This window comes from Pteropus vampyrus, unplaced genomic scaffold (assembly GCF_000151845.1).
Source record: "Pteropus vampyrus isolate Shadow unplaced genomic scaffold, Pvam_2.0 Scaffold102, whole genome shotgun sequence".
Classification (NCBI taxonomy): Eukaryota; Metazoa; Chordata; class Mammalia; order Chiroptera; family Pteropodidae; genus Pteropus; species Pteropus vampyrus.
In genome coordinates, this window is record NW_011888883.1 from 4,368,844 (window position 1) to 4,381,814 (window position 12,971).

The 12,971-nt window shown below is 34.3% G+C and overlaps 1 protein-coding gene across 6 annotated transcripts in view; it reads right to left on the reverse strand.

The window, feature by feature from the left end:
- BCKDHB (branched chain keto acid dehydrogenase E1 subunit beta) overlaps positions 1 to 12,971 on the reverse strand; it is a 182,409-nt gene that overhangs the window by 100,218 nt on the left and 69,220 nt on the right. The window contains exon 7 of one of the 6 annotated variants that reach the window (XM_023533448.1): positions 5,209 to 5,286. The exons of the other annotated variants lie outside the window; for them this stretch is intronic. Within the exon in view, the coding sequence (XP_023389216.1) occupies positions 5,245 to 5,286 (42 nt within the window). The 3' untranslated portion in view covers positions 5,209 to 5,244. Of the gene's footprint in view, positions 1 to 5,208; positions 5,287 to 12,971 lie in introns of those variants that run through there. 6 annotated transcript variants of the gene reach the window in all.

Consider the following 12,971-nt stretch of genomic DNA (forward strand, 5'->3'; position numbering starts at 1 on the left):
AGAAGAATATTCACTCAAGTATTATTCCCAATATTATGTACTCTAATATGCCCTATATTTTAAAGTGGGTTATTTTGCAAAGCTGTTTTTTAAAGCAGTCATTTTAATTTCTTTTTATAAGGACACCACACTCTCAACATGCTATTTGTTTTTAACTATAACATCCCTGACATAAGTGCATCTGTTTAACATATCCAATGACATGGAACTCATGACCTTTTCAAATATTCCAGAATAGAAGTATAAAAAGCACACATCTCCTGACTTCATGACAGAAGTCAGGCCACAGGAGACAAGTCCTAATAAGCATTCGGCTAGACTGACAATATATCAAGTATCATTTTTAAGTCATCTGAAGTTAAAAAGGTCATTGGACATTGAGAGTATGTCCAAAGAATAGCAGTCGGTACAATGAGGAATCCAGAAACCAGAAGATTTAAGTAACAGTTGAAAGAGATGGATGGAATCTTTAGCCTAGAAATGAGAAGACTATGAGGAGGCTTAGAAGTTGTCCAAACATTTGAAGTCATGTAGTAGTAGATACAAAAATGGTTTTACAAAAGAGAACAAGAATCAATAGGTAGAAGTTACAGAAAAGCAAATTTCAGTTGAAAACTTTCTAACAACTATAACTGCATGACCAGGGAACTGCCTCATTTAACAGAAAGACTGTAATAGGACCTTGAATGACTATCTGTCAGGGTGTTACAATGCAGGGCACAGAAAGCTAAATGAGGTGGCTTCCAAAGTTTGCTCACTTTTGGCTACTTCTCTATTCCCCTAAAGGACCTTGAGCAAAACAACCAATCTCTCTACCTCTAAAGCTGTGCTAAAGTTGTAAAACTGTGGTACTACAATAGCATTATAAGTTTATGGTGGTATAAGAGAGGAGGAAAATATCTCTTACAGTGATAATGAAGCATTAAGCAGCCCTATGCTTGTGATACACATCAAATGACCTGATTAAAATGTATAAATAAGGGATGGAATAGTGACGATCTTTATAATGCACACGATGGGAGGATAAACCCCATGAAAACCTTTAAAGCCATTAGGGAAGAAAGAGCATAAAAGTCTCCTGAGCAATACCACAAAGGCAACCGCTGTGACTCGAAAGCAGAGTGCAGGTTACCCGTGAGTCTAACTCCCAAAGAGCAGCTTAGCCACTGGAAAATCCGGCTCTAATTCCTAGTTGTGAAAGCTTTTCAACTGCCAGATTTTTCAGTCACATGGAAATGGAGCTTGTCAGGCTTCCTTAAAATTCCATTCTTCAAAATTAAGTCTCTCATCCCTAGAGAGATTAATTAAAAACAAAAACCCATAATTCCAACCATTTACCATTCGGTCAGAAATACTAATGAGAAACTAGACTCTCAGATAAAAAGCTTAATAGATTAGTCAACACCCACTCCACCCTTTGGAACCGCCTGCCCAATCTCTCCTGCAGGAGTGTAACCACAGTGAGAGACATAAGAAAAATGTCTCAAGTGATTCACACCAAGATTAACAGTTCCAAGCCTCAGCAAAGAGACTCGTAGTATTGCTGCTACACATGGTATCTCTCACACCTCAATATCTCAATCTACAAAAATGGAGGATTAATCTCTCCCCCTTTTTTCCTCCCCACCAATCCAGTTAGTTTGGAAAATGTCAGAGGGATTTAATACAAAATAGTATCAGTTACATGATTAAAAGAACTAAAGAACAATAAGAGCCACGGGAAAAGGGTCATTTTATTAGTTTCCTAATGTGACGTGAGAAATCAGAAATTAATAGGAAAATGCCCTAACAAAAGATCGCTACATAGCATTATTGGTAACGTGAATTTAACCAAAGGGAAATTAATGATTTGAAGCAAAGCACTTGCAGCTTTTAGAAAGAAACTCAGCAAGAACTCATTTATCTAGCACTGTAGGAGCTGAGTTATTCAACATATATGAGAGTTCACCCCACTCACACCTTTAAGCAATAATATTGCATTTCAACCACAGTATATAGAACGGAAATGAATCTATTCATGATGACACAATTTGGAACATCAATTATAATACCATGGGATCAAGGTAGATGTCTACCTTGTTTCTACAATGAATGACTACAAAATGCTGTGATTTTTAAAAAAATATTCTGATGTACTTCTTTTTTTTCTTTTCCCATAGAGTATCTTGTTCTCAGGCTATCAACGTATCAGCTTTAGTCTGGCCAACATCCTTATCTCTGTCAACATAACTTTTCCCCACTTTCTAATGGGTTGGTTCTAAATTCTAATGTGAGCTATGACACTAAGAAGTTTGTTAGAATTCTATGTAAACTAAAAGTTGAAGGGACATGATTAAGGGCTTTGCGGTCCCACCTTTAGACAGAGTGTTTGTGCTTTTATGTATGGGTTTTATTGCAATCACCTTAAACTACTTAGAAGACATTTTCTACCTACTTCAATGTTTTTAGCCACATCCTAGAAAAATAAGAGTCTAAGAAACCCAATCTCTAGTAAGTCAACAGTTCATTTATTATGAGACAAGAAATGAATTTTTATCTCATACCTACTATATGATAAGAAATGAATTTTTATCTCATACCTACTATATGAAAGATACTGGGACAAAATGTAGAGACTAGTGAAGAGTACTAGATGAGGACATTAAGAACTACAACACAAAGGGAAACCTGCTCTGAGACAGTAGGTTGGATATAAAGTGCCCTGGGAACACTGAGAAAATGACTCCAGTGCAGGCTTACAAGACAATGAGAAAACAGACAAGGAAAAGCTTCCTGGAGGGGAATACTTGTAAACTGAGTGTTGAAAGACTAAAGAGATCTCAGATCTATCCAGAGGAAGAAGGGGTACAGGGAATAGCACGTGTCAAGGCACTGCAGTAACAACAGGATGTTTTCAGGGAACCAGAAACAATATTGTATAACTGGACCATCACATATGTGTGAAGAAAATGACATGAGATAGTATGCTAGGGTCAAAAATTGGAGGGCCAAATATATAATAATAAGATTTTATATTTTCTCTAGAGGACAACCCAAAACCACCAACAAGATTGAACTCTAAAAGTAGTAATCCAAGCAGTTCCTCAGTTTAGAAAAATTGCCCTGGCAAGAAGAAAGGGCTTCAAAGAATCAAGAGGACACTGTGTCCTAGAGAGGAATCATTATGGTTTGAATAAAACAATGAGAAAGGAAAGGAACAAATGGTTCAAGTGGTACAGCAAGTCCAGAGTAAGTCAAAGTGGATTTAAACTAGGGGAAAGAGGGAGAAGATAGTAGCAGCTGCAGAAAGTTGTGTTAGTAAAAAGTCACTACAAAACTTGACTAGTGGATGTCTGTCTGTTCTACTTGCAAAACTGGAGAAATAATTTACCATTTTAAAAAGAAGATAAAGCTAGCAAAAAAAAAAGGAATTTAAAGATGCAAGATATTTTACTAGAAATATAAAAATCTTGTTAAAACATAAAAGGTAAGTAGATAACATCTTACAATATTTGTGTTATTCTATTACATTATTTAATATTAAGATATAATACTTATTATATTCCAAAATGCTAAAAGAGTTTCCCTTTATTTCACACAATCTTAGATGTAGAAGACACTGTTTAGGCTACCCTCCCCAGTCCTTCTCTAACATCTGCCAGATGATCAAGCTTTTCCCATTAATGAGGGTCTCATTACCACAAGAGGCAACTCATTTCATTTTTTGACACTTCCAACTGATTTAAAGTCCCTTTATGGATAAAACTGATATAGTCTTTTTACTTTGACATAAAATTGCTTCCGCCAAACTTTTCCAAATACTATACTCAGGATTTTCACATCATGAATCTGTTTTAATGTCTACAAGACCATTCTTAAAGCATCTTTAAAAAATAAGAATAAATCAAGAGGTTCACTTCTTCTATATGATAGCCAATAACGAGATCTTTTGGGCCTTGCAACAACCCGTTGTTTAACTGTCAGTCAAGTGGACTGTATTTATTACATTCAAGTCTCTCTCCAGTGATGACTGTTTCACTAGGTCTTTATGAGCTTTAGGGTAGAAGACCCATTTTAACTGCCAGTTGAGTTACTTATTTTTCTTTATTTACTGTCAAGAAACAACATTAATTTTGCTGCCCAATACTGATTAACCAACTTTGCCATCTAAAAACTCTATTGGAAGGATTTATTTTATAAAGCTAACTTTCCCTTCTTTCCCATCCCCAATTCTGAATTATGGTTACTGGTAAAAGAAGTATAAAAGATATTCAGGTTGTAAGTACCAAATCCATTTATTCAAAACAACCTGTGCAGAAAATTTCTCATGCCTTTCTCAATAAGCCAGAAATCTATATAATGAAGTTGATACTTTCCATTTTCTACTTAACAATTCTATCAGTTGAAGATTGGGCTTAAGAAATATCACATTCAATGTCTACTATCGTTGCTGTCATTAAATATTGTTCAGCGAGTCTAGCCAAATGAGAAAAAAATAAGTATACGGAGCAGAAAAGAAGAGAAAATTACTTGCAGAATAAGATTGCCAACGTAAAAATTTGAAAAAATCAACTGTTGAAATAAATAAGATTTTGGTGAAATACACAAATCATCATGCTTCCTGTTAAAAAATGAAGAAAAAAAAATGTAACAGAGATCTTTCCAACTCAAGATGATAGACTGAATATATATGCTTTTGTCTCCTGCTCTCACCAATAGGAATATAAAAGGAAATGAATAAAAAAGGAAAAAACCAGAATAGTCAAAATGACAAAGTTGGAGAGAGGTTGTGATTATTAAAAAACAAGTCTCTTGTGAATGTGTGATGAAAATGCAGACAAGGCAAAGGAAGCTAAAGCCCAGACATTTGGGGGAGAGGGGATAGTAAAGGACAGGGGTACACGGGGAAAGAGAAAGCTAATCTCCCCAGAGTTCTCAGATGGATTCATCAGCAGGTGTGGAAAATGGGTATAAGAATAGGGAATGAAAACAGGGAAATTAAATAAAGCAGCTATACCAACTGCCCTACTTCTCCCAATGAAACATATCTATCCAACCCTGATCCCAGAGACAATCCCAGCAAAGAAGCTAGTCACTGATAAAACCATTCAAATTACCTACAAAGACAGGCCTATACCATGAGAGTTGATGTCCAAGAGGTGAGCCTAGCTCATCCACACATCTAGCGGCACTCCTTCCTGCCTAAGGACAGACTTCCCATTCACTCACCCTAAAGTAAAGTCTCACCCACGTGCACAGATCTGCTCAACTTTTCCTATAGAGGAGATGCCTGCTGAGGAACGAGACCTACAGGAAAAATGCACCAGTCAGCTATCCAGAATAATCAACAACAAAAAAAATTACAAAAGAAACACACTATTGAATAAACAGAGATAATTTATAGAACAGAATTTTAAAATACTATTGTTGCATTATTTCATAACATATATACGTATAATTTATATATTAGTATACCCAGAAAAACTGAAGAAAACAAAATAGCAAGCTACAAAAAGAACTGAGCATAAGAAAAAAATTGATTGTTGAAATTAAAATATTCAAAATAAAAATTAAAAGATAAAATAGAGAAAATGTCTCAAACATTGCAAAAACACGACTGGACAAAAACTAGCATAGAAAAGATAAGAGACACAGAGAATCGTTCTAGAAGGTATATTATCCAACTAATGTGAGTTGTTTTTTAAAAGAGAAAGGATATAATTATTTTTAAATCAGTAATAAGTATCCAGAGCAAAGTCATGAGATGCAAAACAGGATGGGTGAAACAGACCCACATTTAGATACACTTGTGTCATTTCAGCATAAAAGGACCAAAAAAATCATAAAGTTTCCAGAAAAACAAACAGAGAGAGATCGCTTACAAAAGAATAAGAATCACACTGGCATCAAACTTCTTCTGTCCCACTATGACACAAGCATATAATGAAGCATTATCTTCAAAGTCCTACATGAAAGTTACTGTGAACCTAGAATTCTATATCTAGCTAAAAATCAAGTGAGTGTAAAATAAATATTGTTTTCCAAACGCAAGTGTTGAAAGCCTCCCTCGTCTATATGCTTTTCGCTTGAAGAAGTTAATTATGTATGCCCCTTATTAAAATGAGAGAGAAAACCATGAAAGAGGAAGTCATTGGATCCAGAAAAATAATGTCTTTAAGAGTGACATGGAGAAACAGCCCTGAGGACTGTTGTGCAGCAGATTTAGAGAAAGATAGTCAAGACTAGGTAGGACAGGTTAGATGCTTCTCAGAAGGTCAGAAAGAAAATCGATTCCAGGCGATAGTATTGATCTTCAAGATATGTTAAAGGCTGGTTATGCTTTTTCAAAGAGAAAAGGAAAAGTAATTAGAAACTCTAAAAAATCCAAAAACTAAAAAAATGCTATGGCCCAGATATGAAGCACTATAAGGAAAGGCAAATCATTTGAGCTAGATGCCAAGAACATCTCCTTTAAGCAGCCCATAGGCAGACACTTGGACTGAAGTAAAAATAAATAAATAAATAATCTTACCCCCCACCCCCGGTGAGCTCAATGGTGGAATATATTTATTTTATCATAAAAACGTCGAGTATTTATTGGTTTTTAACTTTTAGAATTAGCCTACAGACAAAAGGCTGGAAGATTTTATTATGGATATAGAACAGAATTTAATGTTAACAGTCTTGACAACATAAATTAAATAGCTGACAGAAAATGGGAATTGCAAGGGAAGAAAAAGAGGTGTAAGTAAGGGTAAGAGGGTATTAATGGCACCTTCTTACACAGTGAAAGATCGAGAGATACTGAGAAAAGTTAATAGAAAAAGATAACAGAGATTTAAATAATTCAAATCAAAAGGCAAGCCACAGAAGAAATAAAATAACTTGAAACTGAGGAAATGATGAGGTGAAACTAAGAGGTAATGCAAGCACAGTGAATCTACATGTGTCAGAGCAGGGAGTAAAGTTTAAATTTGATAAACGAAGGTATACGTACATTGATAGACGAACGTGTATGCGTATATTCAAATGAACATGTGTATTGGATCCAAATAACCCAAACTTTTTAACATAGTCTCCACATTTTGAGGTTTTTCTAATTATCAATCCTGATTTCTCAAGGTAGAATGTAAAAAAAGAAAAAAAACACTATGTTTTCCAGTCTCTATCATAGCTAAAATCAAGATGCGACCTAGGCTCTGCCTATCAAACCTAATTCAGGAGGACTGGGCCAAAGGAGTCCATTTTTCTGGCATAAAGTATGAAATGTAGTTTAACATCGGAGGCAACAAAAACTGACCTAGTCATGTTGGCATAAATGCAATTTGCCCTAGCACCACATTAATGCTTTATGCCACTAAGAAACAGTAAAAGGCAAAGCATGACCGCAGAGCCTCAGAGAAATTCGATTCCATACTATGCCTTTTGGCTGAAGCTGGACCATCTGCTCTGTTTTAGAAGTGTTTATTACATGGTTCTCCCCAACTTTTATGCATTTTGCCCTTAACTCCATAACTCAGCAGGTTCAATCCTCCTTGACTCTAATTACAAACCCTTACAAAGTTATATAGGTTTTAAGTGATCTGCCCTACCTATTTTTTCCATAAACCCTGTTGTTTTTAGAGTATTTGTGTAGAATCCGGTACTTTGCAGAAATGAATAAATTATGTTATAGGCAAAATATCCGTACAATGTATTACCTAGAGATATGGAAGTAGCCATCAGAAGAACAAAACAGAGAAATGGTTAAAAGTGGCTGTGTTTAGGCAGTGAGCCCAGGACCAAGGGCACAAAATGTTTATGTGTATTTATAAGCTCTGCTAAACTATATGTGTTGTTGACATGTTAATGTATTACTTTAGTTTTTAAAATCTCTTCCACTGCCACACATGAAAAAGGAAAATATTGGAGGCAGGTAGGGAGGGGGGACCGACTAACAACGACACTGTTCACAATATCAGCAAAAATACAAAAAAAATATTGAAAAAAAAACTTAAGTTGTGGAACAACTATGTAAGAAATTATATAACTTAAAGATATAAAAGAAAATATAAACAATAGAAAACCAAGTTCCAGGAAGAAAAAGCAACAGAAATGTGTGACGGGGAGTGTATGCGTTTTGGAAGGGTTGGTTATTCATGACCTAGATAAGAGTGGTTTAAATATTGAAGTAGATAAATTAGAGGTAAATGGCATACTTCCTAATTTTGTATTCAAAAACCTTTGTAGACCAATTTCAATCATTTTTTAAATTATTACAGCTAGATACTGCAAAACCTGGGTGTCATAATAGAAAAGTCAAGAAAATATTACTGATTATAGCATAAATGCTACAATTTTGTAAGTGAAAGTACCAGTTTAAGGGGAAAGTAAATTAAATGATCATCAATGTGGAGAACAGAAAGTTAAGGAAAGGAAATTTCTTATATTACAACTAAAATGTTAAACTAAGAACACAATATATCTATGATCTTTTTTCACTATGAAATGAGGTAATGGCTTTCTTTTCACTGCTGTTCCTAATAGCAAAAGCAAATAGTTCAAACAAAATGAAAATCTTGAGTGAAACTCAAATAATATAAGTGTATAAGGGGGCACATCAAAAAAGATTAGAAATAGAAAAATGATTATATAATTTAATCTTGCTTTTTCCAGTTCCATGTAGAAGGAAAAAAAATAATGCCAAATGAAATGAAATATGGCAGTGTGATTTACAAGGTGTGTACAGTATTTAGAAATAATATATTTTTTAAAGTGTTGTACAGGTGGGCAATTGTGCAAGAAAATTCCTGGAATACTATAAAATATTACAAGCTCAAATTTAGACACATTTTATCAGCAATACTCAAATGGTAATTTTAAAGCATGAAGTTACTTAGCTGTAAAATATTCTAATATGAGGCCCTGTTGTACTATGAAAATATTAGGGTTCAAGAATTTAAGACCTGAGAATGAACCATAGTTCTGCCACCTATTAGCTGGCTGGCTGAGGGAAGTTCCTAATCTGAGACTCAGTTTCCTTATCTCTACAATGGAAGTAATAATTCTTAGCACTAAAAGGATTAAATCAGAACATATACAGTTATGACAAAAAGCCCAGCACAAAATGAACAAACTAAAAAGTGCTGACCCTCCCAGTAAATACATTAGTATTGCCAATGTCTTTTACACTTTCAAATTACATCATATTCAAATCACATCATAAATCAGTTATTTCATTACATCTGAAAACTATTTACAAATTCTGCTCAAACTCTGCTTGAGATGCAGCTTCTCAATAAAAGCAATAGAATAATTTTAAAAAGCAAAGGTTCTGAAGTCCAGAGATCTAGGCAGAGCCCAGCTCTGTGAGCTGTGGGGCCTGGAGCAAGTTACTCTACCTTCTTTTCTCATTAGTTTTCTCATCATTGAAATAATGACACTGACATATAATTAAAAGAACAGTAGTGAATACTAAAGAAGATAAGCATAAAACATGCCGTTTTAACTTGATTTATCATTTACTACATACTGTGCTAAGTTTTATTATATAAAACATATTACACAAAATTATATCGGAACCCATTATTTTAATCTTATTCAAAACATATCTAAAATATAAGTCAAACCAAAAATAGATCAGATGGCAGGAGTGATACCCTCAATGTATTCTTTTTTCCTATAAGAATTACCAGTTTCTCCTTTCTTTTACTAAAAAAAAATCAAATTATTTTTACATATTATTTTTGAAATACAATAAGATGATTCAACAGATATTTATGAGTATCTTCTACATATTAGACATCTTCAAGACTCTTAGGAGTACGGCAATAAATAAAATAAACAAAACTCCCTGCCCTTGTGGGACTCAGAACTGGCCAAGGGCCACCACACAGGGCAATAAATGCAGTAGTCACATCCTGAATACAGCGTCCAAGAATCTAGAACTTGTTCCAATTAGTACAACTAACTAGTTGTGGTCAGGACAAAGAAAAATCCTCTGGGAACATGATCTGGCAAAGGTGAAACCAAGTTCCAAAGTGTAAGCCTTCCTAGTTTGGAACAGAACAACTGTTCATATCAGACTAGATGACCTTGCCCTGCCTCCCTGCTGTCTGTAAGGTCACCCCACATCCAAAATAATCCCAAACTAAAATTGAGACTTACTTTCATCATCCTAAAAAAAGCATTTAATTTTATTCCAGATAATATTAAGTCTAAAAAGATTTTTGAATCATTTCAATATTACTTATTATAATCATGAAAAAATATATAATTCTAACATGTGATTAAAATTACTTATAGTCTACCATTAGAAAAATATACTCTCAATGATTAAACAGATGCTAAATTAGTAATAATTTTAAAACCAAATATCCTTGTATTGTCAAAGAGATATTTTTATTTGGCCATATTTTTTGATTGCATGCTTTTACTAAAAGGTTATTTAGAGAAAAAGAAGAGCAAAGAGATTCCTAATTTGTTTTCAGTCCAATAGATCATCAGTTATTCTGATACATACATTTAACGTACGGATTACATTATAATATATGCTCTAAAATAAAAGTACTTTCATACTATTTATTCAGAACTATAACATAAAATATGCTTAATTTACAATGACACAACCAGACTCCACTATGGAAACCCAGCGATATTAACCATGAAACCTGGCTTAAGAGAGGCCTCTAGTGGTTATCGGTAGTTACTATCTCCTCTTCCAACCACCAGCTTCCACCCTCTGGTAAAGCTTTTGTCATTCATTCACTCATTCTCTCCCCTCTCTTTCATGAATTAAAAGCTTCAAGCAAAACAGTTTGTAGTCTATCACTGAATTATTCAATTAAGTCCAAGAAATCAACTAAAACATATATAACTGGTAGTGCTAAACCATTATGGATTCTCTGAAGGTAAATTCTCCCATTTGCCCATAAAAACAATTTAGAGACATTTAGTGCAACATAGACATTAAACATTACCTTGCTAGAGTTATCAATCTTAATAAAAATGAAATCTAGTCTTAAAAAAAAAGCTCTGAAAATAATGAACTTAAGGTCTACAAAATTAAATTAAAGTCATAAAATTTAATACATTTTTATTTTTATCTTCAGTGGTACTATGGGCCTTCTCAACATGTTTTGCACTATTCACAAATACTTAACACTAATTAACACCAGGTTCAAATGTCAAAACTAAGCAAACTTTTCTTTATACATAAATGATTGCTCCCATTCAAATGACCAAGGTTTAATTTTTTCCTAATTCTACTCTTACGATATTGCTTTCCTTTATTAAAGACCTCTCTGCTCCCAGAACCACCCCACATCGCCCCTGACACTTGCCTTAGAAACCACCTTACCTTTATCTAGGGTCCCAATGAAATCTTCTGAAGCAAGAATGAAAACTGCCTGGATGAAAGGGTAGGAGGAAAGGATGTTAAATCTAGGAACACTGAGCCCTCGCTCCCAACCTTCGTCATTCCACCATACCACAGATGAATTACTTCCAGCTTCTGCCCCACACAAGTATCGCTGAGGCCTTGCCCTGCTCCAGTGAATGCCTACCCCCAAAATACTGAGACTACAGATACTTCGGCATGGAGCCAAAGAACAATCATTTGCATCTATGAGCACATCAAGCACATCATCTGGGAGGTTTAAAAGAGAAAGCAGCGGGAAAGCAAGAGAGCGAGGTGAAGAGACAAACAGGGAAAGTAGAGAGGCGATCCTTCCTCTATCATTTCCTTTGTTAAAAATTAAAACAAAAAACAAAAACATCTCCCAAATACCTCAAAAAAGTACATTACTTGTGTGTGTTGGGGGTGGGAAGGGGGTGCTTTGAGACAGTATCTTTTACCACAGTGTGTCTGAACAGATAAAAACCATGATCAGAACTACATAGTAGCTGTAATGGATGTAAAAGTCATAAGTCACTCCTGGGACCAGCAGGATGGTCAAAGAGAATAGGCCCAGGCTGACCTCTTTCAGCTCTAAATTCCATAACAAAGAACCACCTGTAATGCAGACAAGGAAATGAGAAGAAATGTCCTGAAAAACCCAAATTGATATCATAAGGTTTGAAGGTTAACATGTGTTCTTGATTCATGAGAAAACATTATAGGCCTCTCTAAGCCAATGTACATGTCTGTTATAAAATCCAGTCATCTGGATTCCATGCACAGCTGGTGATAATGTGACAGCGAAAAATAAGATAACATTTAAATTTTAAAAAGCCTAAAACCACAAAAATTATGCACAGAAATGTACCAATAAACAGCCATAAATCCCAATAAATGTAATTAATACAGTATAACAATTCATGTTCTTTCAGATTAATTATTTTTAAAAGATAAAATTATGTACATTATATTTTCCTTAAGAAAATATAAGTGAAAAGATTTGGGAAATATTGACATCCAAAAGGTTAAGAAGTTTTAAAAGCTGCTACACAGAAGAGTAACTCTTGTCTATGCAAAAAATGTATTTATAAGAACACATTTTTCAAAAATTATAGATAGCTGAGGTTTACTGTACTCAATTTCACTTTGCTTTTTAGAATAGATAAATTGGCCCTATTCTAATGAGAATTCAAATGAACTTGTATATACCTTTATGAAACATAGACAATTGTTAAAATTAAAAACACACGGTCAAACTAAAAAGACTTATTTCAATGTAGAATAAATTAGTGGATTTATTCATAGAGCAATATCCTATAGCTACTTTTTAAATCTTTGTATAAGCACCAAAAACAAGAAAAACACCAAATTCAAAACATTTCAATGTTATCAGTTTTCACAGCATATTATCAAACTTTTCTCTTGTTGATATTCATAATTTTTCAGCAAATACTTATCGAATACCAAGCCTGTGCTAGGCATTGTTGCAAGTAATGAGAATTCAGCAATGAGCCGAGAGAGAAAAAAATCCCTGCCCTCACAGTACCTTCTAATAGGGTAAAGATCAACAATACAAATAATAAAGTTATACAGTGTTAGATCGTGTTAATCATTC